This window comes from Chamaea fasciata, unplaced genomic scaffold, assembly GCF_029207755.1.
Source record: "Chamaea fasciata isolate MVZ Bird 193981 ecotype frontalis unplaced genomic scaffold, bChaFas1.0.hap1 SCAF_9, whole genome shotgun sequence".
NCBI lineage: Eukaryota > Metazoa > Chordata > Aves > Passeriformes > Sylviidae > Chamaea > Chamaea fasciata.
The window spans coordinates 32,021,625-32,042,906 of NW_027094094.1; the positions used below are offsets into that span (position 1 = coordinate 32,021,625).

The 21,282-nt window shown below is 50.4% G+C and overlaps 1 protein-coding gene across 2 annotated transcripts in view; it reads right to left on the reverse strand.

The window, feature by feature from the left end:
• The window catches only part of PRKG1 (protein kinase cGMP-dependent 1), a 365,655-nt gene that overhangs the window by 337,503 nt on the left and 6,870 nt on the right, over positions 1-21,282 (reverse strand). Inside the window, exon 1 of one of the 2 annotated variants that reach the window (XM_066191713.1) lies at positions 1,446-1,975. The exons of the other annotated variant lie outside the window; for it this stretch is intronic. Coding sequence (XP_066047810.1) covers positions 1,446-1,756 — 311 coding nt within the window. The 5' untranslated portion in view covers positions 1,757-1,975. Of the gene's footprint in view, positions 1-1,445; positions 1,976-21,282 lie in introns of those variants that run through there. 2 annotated transcript variants of the gene reach the window in all.

Below are 21,282 nucleotides of genomic sequence, written 5' to 3' on the forward strand. Positions count from 1 at the left end.
CTCGCCCGCTGGCACCCCGGTCCCCCCTGTCCTGACAGCCCGCGGCGGGCACTTGCTGGGGGGTTTGATTCGTCCTGGGGGCTGCGGGGAGGCATTGCCCGCGCCACCGCCGTTCCTCCCCCGGCATCCTTATGAACGCGCGGCCAGGCGCCTTAAAAGGACAAAATAGCTGTGGCGGTGGGAATGAGGGGGGTGGGAAGGGGAATGGGGGAATGGGAGTGTGGCGGAGCGGCAGGAGGGACACCCCCGGCCCGGCCCGGCCCGGCGGGGCCCCGGAGCGCGGGCAGTTGCCTGGAGACGGCGGGGCCCCGCCATGGCGCCGGGAAAGGGCTGAGGCTGCGCGGGGAGCGGGGCCGGCCCCGGCACGGTCCCTGAGGGGACACTCCGGCAGGGTCCCCGTGCCCCGGCGGGGTCCCCGAGCCCCCTGCCACCGTCCCCGTGGCCCGCCGCTCTGTCCCCCGCGGGGCTCCGCAGGGTGCCCGCATCCCGGAGCCCACCTGGCACACACGCTCCCCACTACCGGGATGGCTCCGGGGATCCGCCAGCGCTCCCGGTTATAATTCCACGAGGAAGATGCTGGCCGCGGAGGAGAGGCGGGTTTGCCCGTCGACGGGGAGGTCGCGCCCCGTCCCCGCACATGGAGCCCGGCGCGGCGAGCATCCGCTCATCACCTCTTCCCTTCTCCTTTTTTTATCCTCCCTCGAGAAGCGCTGAACCAAAGGCACGGCGATTTATTGGCCGGGAAAAGGCACGGAGCGAGGCAGAGCGATCCCGCTCCCGCGAGGGCTCCGTTTCCCCATTAAGGTGCTCTAATTTCCCTAATCTGCGGCAGGTGTGAAACCGGGGCAGCGCATCCCCCGGCGCGCCGGCACCTGAGGATCCCCGCAACTTTCCCTGCCCCCCGCACGCACTCCGGCGCACCAGGGCACTGCAATAAGCTTCTGCCAAACCCACCGCCCTCCCCAAAACACCAGCCCCCGCCCAGAGAGCCGGGCATCTCATCCCGCCGGGCTCCAAGTTTCCCAGCTGGGAATGTCTCTCTGCGGGGTCCCGGAGCGAGGTCCGGGTTTCCTCCGCCCCCTCCCGCAGCGATAAAGCCTCCGTGCCCACCACACGACCCGGTTCAACCCTCCGGCAGCAGCGTCCCCCCCGCGTCCGCCGCTGCCCCCGTCCCCCGGCGGGATGGGGCGGCCGGGTCCCGCCGCAGCCGGGACGGGGCACGCCCGGCTCCCCCTCTGCCGGCACCTCGGCGCTCGCTCCTGCCGCTCTTCCCCCGCCCCGCAAGCCCGGCGCTCGCAACTTTCCCACCCCGCGGGGCCACCCGGAGAGGATGCGGGAATGCCGCGCTCCGGGCTCTGCCCGGCGGGCGGCGGCGAGGCCGGGGATGGAGCGGGATGAGAGAGAGAGAGGGGGAAGGCTGAGCGGCGGGGTGACCCCCTGCTTACTGCGGGCTCTTGGGGTAGAAGGGGAGGGTGACGTGGCTGAGATCCTGGATGTCGAAGGCGGTGGGCTCGGCCGAGATCGCCTGGCGCTTGGTCCGCTGCTCGCCCTGCAAGGTGCCGGCGCTTTGCTGCTGCGCCTGCTGCGTGGCGGGCCGGATCACCGAGCGGTACTTGTCCAGCTCGTTCTGCAGCTTCTGGATCAGTTCGTCCTTCTGGTCCAACTCCAGCTCCAGCTCGTCGATGAGCGCATCCCGCTGCCGCAGCTCCTCGATCTTCTCCTGCAGCGCGTACTGTAAATCCCGCAAAGTGCCCATGGTCCTGCCGCCGCGCTCGCCCCTCGCCGCTGCCGGCAACTTTCCCCCCCCGGGGCCGCCTCCCCGCGCTCGGGCCACCCCGGCCCCCGCCGCCCCCCTGGGCTCGGCCCGGCCCCGCGGGGCCGCCGCCGCAGCCGGACCCCCGGCACGGCGCTCCGGAGCCGGGGTGTTGTCAGGGGCGATGTGGATCCGCCTGCGTCAGGCCGGGCTGGCGAGGGAGCCGAGACACACACACACACACACACCCGCGGCGGCGAGCGGGGAGGGAGGGGAGGCGGGCGGCGGGAGGGAGGCAGGGGCGGCGGGGAGGATGCACATCCTCGCCCCGCTCCCTCCCGCCGGCCCCGCCGCGCCCCGCGCCGCCCACGTCCCCGGGCTGCCGAGGAGGGAGGGAGCCGACCGGGAGCAGTCCCCGGTGCCTGCCCTCCGGCCTTCTGCTGGCGGCCCGCACACAGGTCCGAGCCCCGGACCTCCCCTCCCGTCCCGCTGCCGGCGTGGCCCCGCTCCCCTCCAGGTGCCACTTCTCCTTAAAGAACTTATTCCCCCCCACCACCCTTTACTTTGCTTTTAAAGAGCCGGGTTTTGTTGTCTTCTCCGAGTGGAAGCATCAGCCAGCGTCTGGCATGGCTCCTCCTCAAGCCTCAGCAAGCTCCGGGCTCTAAAAACCCAGATTTTCATGGGAATATCGGTCAAGTCTGTCTGCACTGGAAAAGCCTGGAGGCAGGGCATCTGGCTTTCAGAGCACTAAAAAAAAAAACCCCGGCTTTAAATCTGGGAGATTTTCTGCCTGGCCCAAATACCTATGCGAAAGCCCAAATTAACTTTCTGCCATACCAAAGCCGATGAGACTTTCCTGGAGCGCAGGGTTCTCCTTCGTGCACTCGGGTTTTCTGTGTGGCCTCACCTCTGCCATACAGCCCACGGGGCTGCAGCACGGAAATAACAAAAATCAAATAAATGAGCCACAGCAGCCGAGCCCTTGGTGCCAAATGGTTCCGGGTTCTTCTGTTTGCCAGGTGCTGAAGGGCCAGCGATGCTCACCCTGAAAGCACAGCTCCAGCCTTGGCTCTCTGGGGAAGAAACGGGGCTGTTTGGGGCATTCCTGATTAAATCATCCAGCCTGGAGGAGCCAGTGATGAAAGCCCCAGAGCACAGGAACCTCACAAAAGCTTTTGCAGAACTGGGGCACCAGCACAGTTTCATGCTCAGAGGTTTTCAGCAGCTGTTTCTGCTCTCTCTTGGGGAGTTTGATTTGGGGAGGAGGAAGAAGATACAGCCCTGAATATGATTTTTGGAGATGGGTGGCACCTACACGTTTATGTCTAGACCTCCCATGCCAGGCATGAGCTGGGAATGCCAGACATCCAGCCCCTGCTAATGGGACTGAGCTCCTTTCGTCTTGCCCTTTATTATTTTTTTTTCCCCTGTTACACACTGGCTCCAGCTTTCAACCTGCAGCTGGTCTTTACGAAATAAATTTATAAGAAAGATGAGGAATTAGGGCTGCTCCCTGCTCCACACTGTTGCTGGAAAGGGCCTGGCCCCCGCTCACAGACATGAGGCTTTGCACGTTGTTCGTGCATTTGATCCTGCGTTTTTCGAGATGCACGTGAAAAGGGGGGAAAAATTTTGGGTTATGCAAAACTCTTCAGTTTTCAGTCCCCTTGATACATTCGTGCCAGGCACAAAGCAAAGTCCCCCGGTTGTTTCCACAGGTTTAAGTCCAGACAGCATTTTTTACTGTCTATTCCCCCTATTTCCATCTCACATAACTCACTGGGAACAAAAGTACCAAATATCTGCTGAACATTTCCATTTTAAAGACAACAGGCATTAAACAGACGCATTCCTGCTGCCTACGAACCGGGAATCAGTGATAAATAAAATATTTTAACAGCATTCAGCCGACACACTAAGTTTTATTGCTTTCCTCCCTGCAGAAGTGAAATCTGCAGGAGAGAGAGGTGATACAGTTACCTGAAGCCCACCAGGCTTCAAAAGAATCGTAGCCCTGGGGAAAACCGGTGCATAATTTCTCAGTGACAAGCGGTAAAATACCATTACTTTGTTTCTATGAGAGGAGCACAGCCCGGGACTGAGTCAACAATGCCCCAGAACAGAAAGGATCCACAGAAAACCATGAGAAATTATGGCACATAAAGCTGTCAAGGAATTTAGCTGAGTGCATCTAAAATATATATATTTATTTCCAGGTGGGAAGCAGATTTTGATTAGACCCTTGGGGGTAACAAGAGAGATTTTTATGGCCCAGGTTTAGATTTGGGACCATAACCAGCAGCTGTCAATTCCAAGGCCAGTGTTCCCTGGTTTAAAGATGAAGCCAAAGCAGCCCAAAGGGCTTCACAAGCTGACAGCAGAGCTCTGCCATGGGAAGGCAGCCGGCACTTGCCTATTTCTGGCTACTCCCTGCTCTCCCAAAGAAACCAGAGCACAGAAACCACAAGGGCAGCACAGATCCTGGTGTCTGATCTCAGGGATCCCATGGTACCACCCCAGTCCAATAAAAATAAATCCTATGGTCCCATTCCTTTCAATCTAAAGCTCCCAAATAAAAATAAAAAAATCTCAGGCTCAGCAGAGCAGCTGCTTTGTCTGCTTGATCCAGGGAATGGAAAGAAACAGCTTTAGGGAGAAGAATGGCAGGAATGCACCAACTGGCTCAGTGTTGGGAAGACAGGGTGAAGCTGCTCGCAGTTTAAGGAAACCTTCAGCTATGAACTTCCCAAAGCCTTTTCCTGCTCCTCCACTGCCAGAGTGTGCCTGGGTGTCGAGGGGGAAGCCAAAAAAAGAGCATCTGCAGACAGCTGCCCCAAAGCACGGCACACCAAGGCTGCCTGGTGGGAATCACAGGGAGCAGGGAAATTTCTTCTCTCTGCTGCACTCAAAATATTTCCTCTCTGCACAGCTCCACGGTTTTGATAGCTTCTGCTTCTGAACCTTTTCAGGGATCACCTGTCACCAAATGCACCCACTCAGCTGCCATTCTCCAAGCTGAAACCATATTTGAACACTGTCTCTCCTGCAAACACCTCCCTGGATTCCCAAGACAAGGCTCAGGGAGCTGGCACAATCCCTGACAGACAAATGTCACCTTGCTCCAGCCAGCCAGGACAGCACGGACAGAGAGGCTGGACATGCACCACTGACCACATACACAAACATTTTCCTCCTCCTGGATGTGCTGTTTGTTCCCTGCCTAATCCACTCTACTCTTTTCCCAAAATATCTGCAGGAGCAGATCAGCCCATCGCAGGAAGTTGAGCTGGCTGGATTTTGTGATGGATTACCCTGCTGGTGTGGACTTGGTGCAGCTTTGGGAGGGTGTGTGACCTGCAGGGCTCTGCCCTCCACTGGCACACGACCAAATTCCTTCCCTACCCACAGAGTCACAGCAACACCTTTAGGATGATAAGGAATGACAAAACTACAGGAAAATTTTGAGGAAGGCAGCAGAGCAGCTGAACCCTCACAAAAAGCACCTCGAGGTGCAGTCACACCAGAGACACACCACGTCTCATTCATGGGATGCCACCTGCTATTCCACCACGTCCCCAAAATCCACCGCAGTCCCTAAGGCAGAGCAAGGAGTGCCACCTACTGAAACATGGGCACACCTGACTCCTCCCTAAGGCACACCTGGCCATTCCTTTTGCCCTGAAGTGCCTCTGGCGGCTCCTTCTGGGGCCACAGGGCCCTGCAGATTTATAGGGGGCACCTGGGAACTAATTCAGCCCCCAGGAATGGGGATGAAGCTGAAATTGCTGTGTCAAAGCAGCCTCGCCAAGACCAAGGAGCAGGAATTGAGTATCTGGGGAGTGCTTCAGCCTCTTTTCTCGAGGAAAACAAGACCTATTTTCTCATGACACTGGATGTTCCTCCTCCCTATTTTGGTCCTTTCCAGAGCCTCTAAAACAAAACTGAAAGCAATCTGTTCCTCCCCACAAAGGGACGGAGATATCCACCTCTGAGCACTGTCATTCAAACCCCATTGATTCCTTCGCGCCGGAAGCCAAAACATCTAAACTGGATTATCCTGATGAGTTTCCTTTAGGGCATCGGCTCTCTCCACGCTCAGGAAGAAACACTGAGAAGTGTGAGGAGCATGCAGCCATTCCAGCCTGCCTAGGAAATCCTCCCAGGACGAATGTGGGGTAGAGTGCATGAGAAGGAAAAGAAAAATACCACAAGGCTTATTAATGGAACAAAAAAATTGCTCGCTGCAGAAGAAGTCGAAGGAAAAAATAACAATGTGCTGTTCTGCAGCTGTAATGTATTTAGCTTTTTATATCACATTAGGGACACGCAGAACACCAAAATGAATGTTTGTGCCACGCAAAGCCGAAGGAGGAGACATTGGGAGCATGGAATAGCAGAGGATTCTCCAGGAACACCGTGGTTTCAAGCACATCTCACATTTCATTGAAGATTTAAATTCCCTTTTGTGGGCTCTTTGCCTGATAGGAAGAGATGGCACAAAGCACCTCCTGTCAGTGCAAGGTGAGCGATCTCCTTCCCCTCGTTGTTTTTCCAGGCTGGAGCAAAGCCTGGACTGTGCTTCCTGCTGGGTGGGCTGCAGAGCTCAAACAACACCAGTATCACTTATCTCATTACCACTTCTACAGAAAAACGGCACCAGAAAATCATTCTCGGTAGCCAGAAGTTCAACAAGCCCTTCAGAGGTTGTTCCTACCATCAGAGCACCCAAAACCATCCCCTCTGACTTCTCCCCGCTAACAGGACCCTCTTGCCACCATCTCTGCCCACACATCTACAGAAACCTCTGCCCTCCCAAAGCAGGAAATTTTTCCTCCCAGGACCGCACAGAAAATTGGATTTTCAGCAGCTCACCCGACCAGCTGGGTGCACATGGTGGCTGCGGGTGCCCACAGCCCTTCAGGGTTAAGGGAATGCTTGGGATTCCTGGGAGCATTTCTCACATCCTCAGCCTGAATGACATCCTTGGGGCCAGGCTTTCTCCAGGAAGGACCACACACACGATCCCCATCCCTGCTGCAGGAACCAGTGCCTCCATCCTGATCCCGCTTGTCCAGACACGCTTCAAGTGATTGGTTCGCTTTTCCCACTTTCCAAAAAAGGCTGCACTGCCCAGCAAGATAAGACATGGGCAGAGCTTAAACAAATCTTCCTCTGGGCTGAATTAAGCCAGAAACAACTTCTAAACAATTCAGCTGCCTTGGGAAGTCTCCTTAGGCTCGGATTAAGCAGAAACTTGTTCTGCAATCTGCAAAAATAAACATTCAGTGCTCTTTGCAGTTACTGCAATTAGACACTGCCCATGCCCTGCTTCTCCCAGCAGTCCCAGGGCACTGACTATGTAGAGCAAAAGCAGCATTTAGACAAGGCAGGCCCTGGAAATGCAGTTTTCCTTCTGCTTTCAGCCATAAGCAACCAGCAAATGAACCCAGGGACCAATTAAACGAAATGTAAGGAAGCAGATTCAGCCATGGAGCCACAAGATCCAGGATGCAACAGAGGTGAGGTCTGTAAAAAACATCAACTCAGTTGTTGCTGGGAAAACAGGTTCATTCTGCTCCCACACGCATCTCTGTTGGACTGGGGGAAGCTGAAACAGTTGAAGGAAGGTGGGAGCCATGTGCTGGGTCTGATTTCCACAGGGGGATGGATGACTGGGGCAGCCAGGTCACCTTCCTTCCACTTCTCATCAGCCCGAGCTGAACCGCTGGGGACAGCCCGTGCTCAGTGACCCCATGACCTTCACTGCCCCCCACACATTCCTCCTTGGATTGCATCCAGTCTACACCTTTTCCACATGGAATCACCTCTTGACTTGTCTTTATGTGGGACTCTAACAAGCAACAACAGCTCCCAGGGCACCCTTGGAATCACAGAAGAGTTTGGGTGGGAGGAAACCTTAAATCCCAGCTCATTTTACTCCCTGCCATGGGCAGGGACACCTTCCACTGTCCCAGGCTGCTCCAAACCCCATCCAGCCTGGCCTTGGACACTTCCAGGGATCCAGGGGCAGCCACAGCTGCTCTGGGCACCCTATGCCAGGGCCTGCCCACCCTCCCAGGGAACAATTCCTTCCCGATATCCCAATTCCACTCCAATATCCCAATTCCACCCCAATATCCCTGTCCTCAGGCAGTGGAAGCTATTCCCAGTGTCCTGTCCCTCCATCCCTTGGAACGTCTTTCTCCGTGTTTCCTATGGCTCCTTCAGGCATTGGAAGGCCACAGTGAGGTCACTCCTCTCCAGGCTGAACAATCCCAACCCTGCCAGAGCACTGCTCCTTGTCAGATGCTGGGAAAAAAAACTTGGGCTCACCAAAAATGAGATTTGTTCCAGGAGACAGCTGTAATTCTTCACTGTTTCCTTTTAAAACACGACACAACCACAGCTGAACTCCTCAGTTTCAGCCTTTCCCCTCTCTGACCTGCGCTGCCTTGTGCACCTCATTGTTTTAGTGACAGTGCTCTGGCTGCAAGAGGTGGAAAGCAAAACCCTCAGGAAGGTGAGAACAGCAAGAAGCTCATTTCCACCCCCCAAATTGTATTAATTGATAGCAGCTCATTTCTCCAGACTCATTTCGAGGCTGTTTGATGCCATTCCTCCACTTCAGGGGTTGCACAGTGCCAAACCTCTCAGCAGCCCTGAGCATTTGCAATTCCAGGTGCTCCCTCTGCTCACCCTTTCAGACCCTGCAGTGTTTCTTATCTCTTCTCGCCAGTAATGCACCACTCACCTCCCATAATTGCCTTGGTCTGTTGGGTTGATTTATCCAGCCTTCAAAACAATTCATTTATATTTGAAATTGGATTAGAAATAAACACGAATTCCGCTCCCCCGATATGAAAACAACCAGAGTGTTACCATTATTTCATGATGCATTGAGAACAAGTGCCCTGTCTCTTTATACAATCAGTTTAATTCCCCTGCTTATTAAAAATTATTATTCGGGTATTTATAATAATAAACACAAAGCACAGATTTTAAACCTGGGGTTTACACGCCCTGAGAACAGGCTGGTGTTTCTTTAAGTTGCACTGAGAGCTGCCTTCCTTTTTTAAAATAAAGATTTGTGCCAGAATTTATCCTGAAGTCTTTGACATTTGCATGTCCTGAGCAACTGCAAATATTCCACTGCAGCACCAGACGCTTATTTAGGGACCTACAGGTGTTCATGGCCACACTTCCAGCAATGCCAAACCCTTCCTCTCCGAGAACATTTCCCAAAAAGCTCTGTCCACAGGAGCTGAGCCCTGTGCTCATGTAAGGCTCAGAATCAACGGCTGCACCCCACAGAGGGCCCGGTTTGTTACAGGACTAAGGAAATATCCATGAATCATCCAGGCACAATCTGCAAACAGGGCTCACATCAGGCCTCACAAAGGTTTTACAGCGCTCCACTGCCTTCTACAGCGATTTCTTATTTATGCTTGGGGGAACTCCATCAAGTTGGGCTCTCAGAGTGTGTAAAACGTTTATATTCACCGTTTTCTCTGTCAGTGTTTGCAGGGACTGATTGCTCTACTCATCAGAGCATTAGAGACCAGCACTCGCCTGATTTCCTCTGTGCCGCCAACATCTCTCAGCTGAGTGCCCTGGGTGAGTCAGGGTATGGATGGGCAGAGCTTTTATCCTCACCTTTCTTCCATTTCTGCTGCGGATCTGCAGCCAAACCCCTGGCTGAGGGGCAGGGCTCCCTCCTGGCTGGTGCTGCTCCACCTCCTCACTTGCCCAGGTTTTCCTCTCTCCAGTTCCATTTCCAGCTGCTTTTGCTCTGACCTTAACCCCTCTCCATGGCAGAAAACTCAAACGTGCCATGAAGGTTCACCTGTGCACCTCTTCCCCACCAGCTCCCAATCTTTGGTTTGCGTGGAAAACGGAACAATTGTCACTTCTGGGGAATTGTGACACCAAACACAGGGACCTTCCTCAAACCTAAAGGGAAATATCTCTTGGAAGCAATGCTGCTGCAAAGACAAAATGTTTTGGGTCTGCCTCTCTGTGGTTGGGAAAGAAACATTCCTAGGCTGGTACTGATCTTTTATATCATCACAGAAGGGTTTGGCTTCAAAGGGACCTTAAAGCTCATCCAGTGCCATGGGCAGGGACACCTTCCACTATCCCAGGCTGCTCCAAGCCCCAAAGTCCAACCTGGCCTTGGACACTTCCAGGGATCCAGGGGCAGCCACAGCTGCTCTGGGCACCCTGTGCCAGGGCCTGCCCACCCTCCCAGGGAACAATTCCTTCCCAATATCCCATCCATCCCTGCCCTCTGGCACTGGGAAGCCATTCCCGTTGTCCTGTCCCTCCATCCTTTGGAAAGAGTCTCTCTCCATGTTTCCTGTGGCTCCTTCAGGCACTGGAAGAAGACAATGAGGTCACCCCAAAGCTTCTCTCCATGCTGAACACCCCCAGCTCTCCCCCAGCCTTTCCTCCCAGCAGAGCTGCTCCATCCCTCTGATCCTCCTGGACTCTCTCCAGCAGCTCCAGGTCCCTCCTGTGCTGGGGCCAGGTGATTTCTCCGCAAGAACTGTTTGTGTTGCAGCTTTATCTCAGCTTTCCTTGAGCAACCCGGCTCAGGCAACAGGGCTCTTTCCTCCTTCCCGAGTTTCTGCAATCCCAACACACAAAGCCCCGTGTCCAAACCCATCCCCAGAGTCCCTGGCACAACAGGAAAGATCAATATGGGTACGAGGCACAAACCCCGCAGTGTGCAGCAGAAAGGCAACGCATTCCAGACCCCTGCTCCCTGAAACTCACAGCCCCCTTCCAAAACCACCCCTGCTCCTTTCCACACACACACAAATCGCTTTATTTTCGCTTTGAACCCGCTGTTTCCTTTTTTTTTTCCCTTTTGCTCCCAAGCCAGGGCTATCAGCAAAGACGGAGTTGGCAGCTGATGCTTTGGGCATGACGCGGCTCCTGTGCCACCTCCCCGGCGGGCGCTCTCCGGCTCCGCTCCCTTACATGGCCTGCAGCTCGGGCAGGCACGGCATTCCCCACATTCTTCCCTTTTTCCCTGCTTTTTATCCCCGTTTCTCTCGGGGAGGAGGGAACACAAACAACAAGGAGTAAGGCCGCCCTCTGCTGCCCTGCTCGAGCCGCAGCCTCGCACCCACCACTTGGGTAACACCGCCACAAAAAAAAAAAAATAAAATATTTTAAAAACCCAACAAAGCACCCCGAAGCGATCAAAATGCAATACAAAAAAATCAAAATCATAAATATCACAAATATAAAAATCAAAAGTAGTCACCGCATTAAAATAAAAAAAAAAAACAACTTAGCAATGCTATTGCTCAAGCCCAGCTTTAACACATTAATTTATTCGGTTTCTCTGCAAGGGGCTACCACAACTTTTTAATCACAGGTTTTTCTCGCGCTACCCAGTACAACTCCCCAAAGTGGCATCTTAAGGGGCCTATTTATGTAAAAAGGGGCGTTTATAAACCCACGGCACTGTCTGTAGCTCCCTGACAGCAATCAAACTCACAGCCTGCTTCTGCTCAACATTCATTTGGCCCAATAAACAAATTATTTCAGAGCTGTAACAACTGTGCCTGCACACACCACACTTTGGGCGGGTTTTCTTGACTATTCCCGTGGCATGGTAAATGACACCATCTCTTTGTTCCCCCTCAAACAGATGCAAAAGATTGATCTGGTGCAAGTTGGAATCAATGATTGGATGCAGCAAATGGACATTAAAGTATCGACTCGCACCCGTCCCTGGCTCAACTCTCAACCACTCTGAGCGTGCAAACAAAATTCAGGACACACAGACCCAAACATCCCTACTTTTTAGTGTTAATGACCAGTCTGAAAAATGAAGGGGGTTTCCGTTCCTCTAGACATGCCACATATTGTCTCATTTCTTTGGAGTTTAAATTATTCCATTTTTTGGGAGTCTGGCTCTTTTTACTCTACATTTATATTCCCTTACAAACTCCCAGAAAAGTCAATTAAATTTAAAGAGTTCGCAATAATGCCACAAATATTTCACTACAATTGCAGTTAATCCATCACCTCCCCAAAACCCCACAACAAACCCCAACTTCCCGAACTGCTCAGATCTACAGATAAAGTCAAGCATTGCAAGCAAACTCTGATTTTAAAAAAAATAAATAAAATAAATTAAAAAAATTAAAAAAAAAAAAAAAAAAAAAAAAAAAAAAAAAAAAAAGCAAAGGCAATTTCCAGACAGAATCGGTATTGATTGGGGAAGAGAACAGCAACTGCTGAGCAGGGAGGGGTAAATTATGGGAGAAGAATCAATCCAGGAGCCCCACCAGGATGGGGAATTTAAGTAAATGTGGTTTTTATCCCACAAGCTTCTCTGTATTTTTGTCGGGGATGCCCAGAACAGGGGGAAAATAAAGTTTTTAAAAGGCAAGTCAGACCCAAGCAGATTAAGTGATTCAGGAAAATAAACCAAACGTCAGGTGAAACCAGCCAATTCCCAGTTCTTTAGTAGGATAAAATCCCTACCAGCAGGTGAAATTGGAGGTGGGAACCCCAAATCCAGGAATCCAGCCCACAGATGAGCCACACTCTGCCCTCTCTGCTCTTCCAAAAAGAGAGGAAACCACGGATTTTACCCTCCTCTCTTCTCCTATTTAAATGTTTGATGAAAACCCTCACAGCTGGAGCAGGTTTGGAGCTCTTCAGTGGAGAGTTCACCTCACCTGGGTGATTCCTGGATGAGAGGCAAAGCTCAGAGCAGATCCTTTCCATGTCAGCTTAGGAAAGATCTCAGCCATTCCTTAAACTTTTGTCCCATGAACCCAATCCCAACAGGGTTCCTCCAATTCTTCAGAGTGCCGAATAATGCTTATTATCAACACAAGAGCAGGGGAGAAATGGGAATATTTTCCACTTGTAACTAAATTCTGTTTTTCTTTCCACCAGAAAAGCCTTTTAACGTGAACTCAGGTTTTGTTGGCCAGTGAATGGCAGGTGATGTGTTTGCAAAATTAAGCTGTCAATTTGTAGAGCATTATTAGGACTCGTTGCATGATGCTAATGGGTTTTAAATATTTTTTTTTTCTCTTTGATTTTTCTTCCCCTTCAGCAACACAAAAAGAGACTGGCACATCACACTACTAAATCTGCAGAAACATCTTGAAGTTCTTGCAGAGAGCAGTGATTAAAGCTTTAAAAAATGTACCTGTTTCCCCCCTGAAGGAACAGAGGGCTGCTGGAACATAAATCCAGCTGAATTAGAGCACAGCTCGTCTGCTGATCATTCAAACCACAGGGTTAAACCCATCTCTAGTAACTGCAGCTTTAGTTTGTTTCATTTTATCTCATTTCTGTTCCTGAAAAATCACAGCAGGCTGAAAGAAGGATGAACGTAATTGCACCTCCAGCGAGCTGCACGGGTTAATTAACATAATTACTCATTCCTAGCCTGGTCAGCTCTGCTGCATTCATCTGCTGCACGCCCAGCCTGAATAATTCAGCAGGTATCAATTATTTATGGCCTGGAGCTCTCCCGGAGGAATTGTTGGCAGTCAGTGCCAGGGATTGGACTTGTCAGGCAAAGCCAAGCCCTGCCCCACCAGGCCCAGCTCTGCCTTATCCTGGGGATCCGAGCAGGGAAAATGGGAAGGGGTTGCATTTAGCCACCAAAAATACCGTGTTTTAAATCTCCTCACATCCAGCTGGGATCAAAACTAAAAGAAAATATAAAATAAAATATAAAATAAAATATAAAATGCAAAATATAATGAAATAAAATGGAATTTTGTAAAATTAAATGGAAGTGTTAGCACGGCTTGGCCAAGGCAGCATGGGCTGGAAAGAAAAACCTCCAGCCCATCAACATCACGCTAAAATTGCCCAAACCCCACTTCATTCCCAGTAATTGAAGTGGACAGGAAGAGTCACATGATGGGGCAGTAAACTCATGGTCACAGCTGCCTTAGGAAGGAAACTTGATTTATTGGGGATGGCAGTGACATCAAAGGAATCTGGAGGGAAAAAAAGTCACCTTTTCCTTTTGGTCCTTTGATGGAATGTGTTGGAAAGGAGAAGGGTGCAAGGCACAGACATTCCTCCCCTGTAATCTCTGCCATGATTTGCTCTTCTGGCAATCACAGTGCTGGGTTTAGGTAGGGAAGGACCCTACAGGTATAAAATGGGTATTGAGACCTCCAAACACCAAGGGTGTTACCTGTGCCCAGCCCACCTGCAGGCTGCCAGAAAAGCCGGGCTGGAGTTCTCTCTCCTCCTGCTGAGAAGAGCTTCTGCACCTCCATCCTCTGCTTTGGTGGGGCCCCAGTGAAGAACCATCCCCACACCAACCCAGAGGGTGAAGTTTGCCCCGTGTGTGAGGAGGAAACCACGAACTCAAAGGACAACATACAGCCAGAGGCCAGGAAGGAGCTGAAACTCCTGGTGGCTGAGGCTGGACTGCTTTTTCGGAGTGCTAAAACCCCCCTGTGGCAAAGGATGCAGCTGGAGGCGGTGTTGAAGAAGATAAACAAATACCTGGGAGCTGGTGTTTGTCAAGGGCAGAAGGGGCTTATGGAAAAAAAAACCCAGAGTAAAAATCCTATTTTACATTATATCGATGCTATAATCGATTAAGTGCTCAGTATTAAGGGGCATTTTTGGAGGAGCAGCGAAAGGTTTTACAAGAACTGAAGGTGGGTAAATCCATGGGGAAGTGAGGCACCTATTTTGAACAAGGACAAATAGCCAGGCGCACAAAACCCCTGGGAAAGGGCTGGCTGACCCACATGTCCACCGGCAGCTCCAGGTCATCTCCAGTGCCCATCACCACCCCAGCTGAGCAGATTTACGCTCTCAAACCCCCAAAGCACCCAGCTTTTCCCTGCCCAAGAGTGTTTATCCCCAAATCTTCCCCCTCTGGAGCCTCCGCTGCCTGCTCAGCCACCCCACATCCCCTCCAGCCCCGAAGAGCTGCGCCAAGATATTTTTCCACAGCCAAGCCCAGCAGGCAGGAGAGGCTTCTCCCCACCTTCCCCTCAGGAATCCTTCCCCGATGGAAGTCCCGGAGCGGGAACAGCACGGCCTTTCAGCCCGCCCCGGCTCCAGGGGCAGCTCCTGGAGGGTGCTGTGGTTACCCACAGGGCACCACCGCCCTGTGCAGCCCTTATTCAAACCTTCTGAATAAAGACTTCTGCTCTGTGAGGCCCTTTGGCTGAGGGCACAGGGTGGGGAGGCAGAGCTGAAAGCGTTTTTTCATTCCCAGGAAAGCCAGCATTCCCAGGAAAGCTGTGAGCCCCTGCAGCTTTGCCCTCCCTCTATTCCCTGGCAACTGAGGCGTCAGTTTTTTGGGAGCTTTTTTTTAACCACTTCCCAGCTTTAAGCTCAGTGTTGTCCCCTGGATTTTGTCAGGGTTTTACAGCAAGACGTGGCTCCGTCGCTGCCTTAAGCATCAAATATTTCCAGCCAGGTGGAAGATAAACCCGAAATAATCCAAGAGTTAAAGCTGCACTTTTCTCCCAGATCTCCTTTCCCTCCCAGAATCCATGGCCAGGAGGGAGGCAGCATAAAATCCATCTTACACTGAATTTACATTAATGCTCTGACCAGACTCAATCCGGCCCTGGTTCTCCCACATGGGACCAAACCCTTTCTTTTCTTGCACCACCAACGGCTTTGCCAAGCTCTTTTGAACTGAAAAATTAGAGAGAGGCTGGAAGTGCAAGAACAGGCAAGAGAAACAGCCTAGGTTTGGCAGTTCTTTTACCATTAGGCTGGGGTTTTTAGGGCGTGGTGGCTCATGCTCCACAGAGAATCCTAAAGGTTGGAAAAGCCCTCTGAGATCGCGTCCAACCATACCCAGCACTGCCAAGGCCACCTCTAACCCATGTCCCCAGCTGCCACATCCACAGTTTTGGAACACTGTGTCTCCACCACTTCCCTGGGAAGCCCCTTCCAAGGCCTAACCACCCTTCTGGTGAAGGAATTTCCCCTGATATCCCATCTAAACCCCCTCTGGAGCAACTTGAGGCCATTTCCTTGTCCTGTCTCTGTTCCCTGGGAGCAGAGCCCGACCCCCCTGGCTGTCCCCTCCTGTCAGGGAGTTGTGCAGAGCAATAAAATTCCACACAGGGCTTGATCTTACTGGGGAGATTCCAAAGCTCCAAGTCTCAAACAAACCTGAGCCATTCCTCATTTCCAGCCTGATTTTCCCTCCAGTGCTCCCGAATGAGAAGCTCAGTTAAAAAGACAAATCTGTGTTTAACCTCCTGGACACTTTTATTGGTTGGAGACCAGTAAATTCTCGTTTCTTCGAGGGTCCAGGCCTGCTTTATCCAGCCTGATAAACACAGTCACCACCCTGGACACGGCTGGGGATGTGAACGAGTGGAAACCGGATTTGGGAAGGCAAAAGTGAGCGAGCATCTCGGCGTTTTAAAGATCAGCCAGTAATGGGATGACATTTCCTTTCTCCAGGAACATTTGTCTGTAATGAAAGCGACGCCTGAGCACATCAGATCGGGCTGTAATTATCCCATTATCCTTGTGCCGGGTCTGGAGGCTAAACTGAGATAATATCAGTGGAAAATGCTTCCCCCCACACTGGGAAATCATTCCTTCCATACTTTCATTAGGGGACTATCAGGCTCAAGCAGCATTTGCTGGGAGCAGGAGCAGCCTGAAACAGCACCTCAGCTTTTCTCTCAAATCCGGCTCCTTAAATCAGCCCCTTAGGATGTGAATTGGGGAAAGAAGTGCTTGGGATGACACCAGCAGAGAGCAAAGGGCGGAAGAAACCTCACCAGAACATCCTCATGTCCTCAGCAAGAGACTCATGGCAATCCTGGTGTTCTCCAGGCCAAAAACCACCCTTGCTCCCAAGGCCAGGCACCTCAGACTGAGAGGAAAGGAGATTAAAATAAAATAAAATAAAATAAAATAAAATAAAATAAAATAAAATAAAATAAAATAAAATAAAATAAAATAAAATAAAATAAAATAAAATAAAATAAAATAAAATAAAATAAAGAGGAATTTTATATAATTAAATGGACGTGTTAGTATAGCTTGGCCACGGCAGCATGGGCTGGAAAGAAAAGCCTCCAGGCCACCAACATCATACTAAAATTCCCCAAATCCTACTTCATTGCCATTTAATTGAAGGGGACAGGGAAAATCACATGATGGGGCAGTAAACTCATGGTCACAGCTGCCTTAGAAAGGAAAATATTGGGCAAGTCCCTGGATAAAAAATGATCTTATGGGTCAGCACCTGAACAGATAAACACAGAGCAGGACATGAATATGGACAGCTAAAATACTGGAAAATAGAGTGGTTCAGGACTTTGCACACTGGGGTTTTTTAATTTTCAACAAAAGGTGAGCCAGAGGTCACTGAGTTTGCTCTCGATCTTCGCTGAGTTCTGGAATACACAAAAACCACATTTTGGAGAGCCAGAGGAAAGTGAACGCTCCACCAGGATTTTAGCAGGTAAATGAAATCCCACAGGTAATTGTGTCAGCCTGACACGGAACCCTGCACATCTTCTGGGATGTGCCAGCCTCCATTTAATTGCTGGAAAAATTACGGCGAGACAACAAACTGCCAATCCGCGGCGCCCTATGGAAAACAGATCTCGTGGAATGAGCTAAGCCAGTTTTACTAAAGCTCCTGCAAATTGGGCTGGAAAAAAAAATAAAAGCATTTGCAGCCATGCAGCGCAATTAAAAGGCTGCTGTGAAGCGGCTGAAGCACAAACTCGAGCTCGTTGGGAGCGTCTCCAGCTCCGGGGGCTTTTATCCTGGCGCGGGGCGGGTTGGAAGTGAGGGAAAAACCCTCGGGAGAAGCGTGGGAAGGACGGGGCAGGATGAGCAGCTGGGCCGGGAAGCCGAGATGGATTCAGGCTGGAAATGTGGAACCAATACTGAAGGCAGAGCGATCAGGGGAATAAATCTTCCCCTGCAGCTCACAGGGCTGCCCCCATCACCGGCAGGGCGCTGGGATGGGAAGGGGGTGATTTTATTGATGACAAAAACGCACCCGCGGAAACAAAACCTCCACGGAGGCCAAGGGCTCATCTGCAGACGGGGCTGGATGAGCGAAGCCGGCCCCGCTGACCTCCTGAGATTGCCACTCAGGAGCTGAAGCATTTCCCACTGCTTCTCTGCCACCCAGCATCGCCCAGCCCCGCCTGAAGGGCTCCTAAGTGGCCACAAATGGAATTTGAAATCTCCTTCGCCACGGCAGGGTTGCACTCTGGACTTAAAGCCCAACTTCCCGCAGGCTGGGAGAGGGATGCCGGCATTTCTCAGCTCCCTGCCTTCCCTCTGAACACCATGAGCGCCACACCCACGCAAGGAGCTGCTGCTTCCAGTTCCCAGGGAATCAGGAAAGGAGTCACTGGGGGGGAAACCAGCTCCTGTGGACTTCTCCATGTGCTGCCTGGGCAGGAGCCATCACAAAAACCCTGCCTGGGGAGATCCATGACATCATCCCACGGGAAGTTTCCCCCTCTGTTTTCTATTTGATTTCAAGATTTTAAAAGAGAATTGATTTTTTAGCTACTGAATATTTGGCAACAAAACGAAGGGGAAAGGAAAGGAGAAGGAGAAAGAAAGAGAGCGACAGAGAGAAAGAGAGAGAGAAAATGAGAAAGAGAGAAAGAGCACCCCAAAACAGAAATCAACCTGCTCAACGTAAAAGATGGGAATCAGCTCTCCCTGCTTTTAATCTCAGAGTGGAAACTACAATTTAGGGGTCAACCCAGCCAAAAAAGGTGCAAGAGACCATGAGCAGCAGCAGCAGGAACTGGATGTGTGAGACACAACTGTCCCAAAATCAAACAGTCTCTGCAACTAATGCTTTGGGATGGATCTGACTGCACAGACTCAAGAGAGATTAATCAGACCCCCAAATTTCCCTAGAACAACCCTTCAGTTGATCCGCAACAGCATTTCCACTTCCCTTTTTGCTTTTCTGCCTCCAAACGTATGGAATAATGGAGTAAAAAATTTAATATTCATAATACCCACACCAGCCTAACCTCAATTTTTCCAGCATCTTCCCACAGAAGAACAAGTTTCTGGCTGAAGTTGCCACAAGCGTTCTCCTATCAAAAGATAAAACACTTTGAAATTCTTCCTTTTTTTAAGTGATTATTTTAATGTCACGGAGGGGAGGGATAAATTTCAACCCGGCTTCAAGTCTCTCTGCCCCAGCAGTGCTGAGAAATGTGGGGAAGAAGATTTAAAATGTCAGGGTTTCTGCAGGGGAGACCAACTGCTCCGGTCTGTGCTTCCCAAAAGGCACTGCAGCCTTTTCCCTGGCTGGGACGTGTGATAATAAACCTGCAGATCAAAGTGAGGAACGTGCTCCTGGCAGGGAGAGCCCAGCCCTGCATTATGGCATGAAAGGGAAGGCAGAGATTTCACCCTTTACTTGACACAGATTTCATAAAGTAGCATGAAAATCAACGGGGAGAGAAAGAAAAAAACACAACCACCACCTTTTGTGCTGTTTTCATTTTGGTATTTTATTTTTTTAAACATTGAACAGTCCTTCTCTGAACTACAGGGGGAGACAGAAAGAAAGCAGGCGAGGAGGTGGCTGCTGTTTATTGATAAAACACACTCTCAGTGTCATTCCATGAAAATTTTCCCTCTAAGAGCTGATTTGGAGGGTTTTTTTTCCCTGCCTCCATGCATGCTGAAATGGCATCAGAAATGCCCCCAAGGCTTTGTGAAAAGGGTAAACATCAAATGAGGAAAAGCAGAACCCCTGACTGGTTTGGGTGGGCTGGCAGATGGGAAGCAAAACCACCTTGGAGATACAGCCCTGGTGCTGCCAAATTTTCCCACCTAAAGCAACTTCCTGGTGTTTTCCCCACCTTCCCAAAGAGCTCCTTCCCAGCTTTTCTCCATCCTGCCTTTCCAAACCTTCAGAACCTTTCTGTATTTCTACAAGCACGGATTTATTTTCTTTTGAAGGTCAAAAAACAACAACAACAAAAAAAAAGCCCACGGGCTGGAGCAAGAGGGGACACTGGATGTATTTATTCCTTCCAGCTTCCTGATTTTATTTTTTTTTTACAAAAAAGATACATTTTTAGGAAGTGTAGCAAGTCCCCAGGTATCTCTCCCTGCATCCTTCCCTTCTCCACAGTCACTTCTGAGATTCCTTACAAGTCACCTCTGGGATGCACTTTCAAGGGACCACTTCCTGCTATTCCCACCAATTCCAGGCCTTAAAAGTTGAATTTTGGCTTAATAATTGCAAGCACCACAATTCTGTGTTGAGCCACTCAGAGGATTTGGGTGTAGTTCTTTGGGGTCTCAAGGAATTATTCCCAGTTATCCTTCCCACTTCCACACATCACAGGAAAAATAACAATAATACAGAGCACAGCTCCTCAGAAATTGAAGGATTAAAGAGTAAAAAAAGTTAAATATTGGCAATACAGCGCAGATACACAGATAGGAAGTGGAATTCCGAGATTCAGGATCCGATCCCTTACTACAAACAGCTCAGTAAAACTTTTTTTTTTTAAGCAGAATTTTTATACTAATTGGTCACTTGAAATCCTGGTGGTGATTTTTACCTGGGAGGATTTTATAGAAACTCCCAAGAAAGAGTAAAATGCAAATTTTACTGAAAATTCCCATCCTTGCTGCAATCAATCCATCAACCACAGCCTCCTTTAGTCCAAACTTTGTGCCAGAAACGCCAAATATTAAGATATTTCCCCTGAACCTGTTTCCCTGCACAGTTTCCTTCTGGGTATTTTATATTAAATAATTCTTTGTTTTCTCCCCTTGTAGCTGCTGTTTGAGTTTTCCATCACCGCACCGGCCTGTCATTAATTTACCGCCATGAGGTGGATGTTTTCACTCCATTTTACACCTTAAGATGCCTCAAAACCAGGAATCACCAGGAAAATCTCTGCCGAATCTATTTACACTCCTTTGAGTCAAACAGGAGAGATTTGATCCCATTACTGGAGAGCTTTTCCCCCTCCCCTGTAGCAATTCCCACAACTCAAAGGCTCAGCCCCCCCAACATGAATGAAATCCAAAAACTGAATTTTAAATTTAAATTTTAAACTTAAAATTATCTCAATCATTTATCCTTGTGAATCCCCAGGACATTCCCAGCTCCTGCCACCACCTGTGGGCCTGAGCTCAGCCTCCCTCCCTCCTTTTTTAGCATCTTCTTCCTCATTTGTGACTACAGGGTTTTATTACTAATGGAGCAAAAAAAATGCTCTGAGAACACTCATGAGCAGCACACAGAAAAAAAAAATCTGTTGGGGAAAAAAAAAGCAATCCTCATCTTTTCCACTTGGGAGGTCATGGCAGAGGGGAAAGCTCCTCAGGAAGTCCCTTGCCAAGCTCTGTCAGAGATTTTCCAGGACCTGCAGCAACTCCACAACCAAGTGGAAACCTCGGGAAGGCTTTTTTCCTGAAGTTTCTCATTAGGAAAGAGGCACTCAGGGTTTTATTTCAGTCCTTTCTACCCCGTTTTACTCTGATAAGACTTCACCACCTGGGGGGATTTTCCCTGG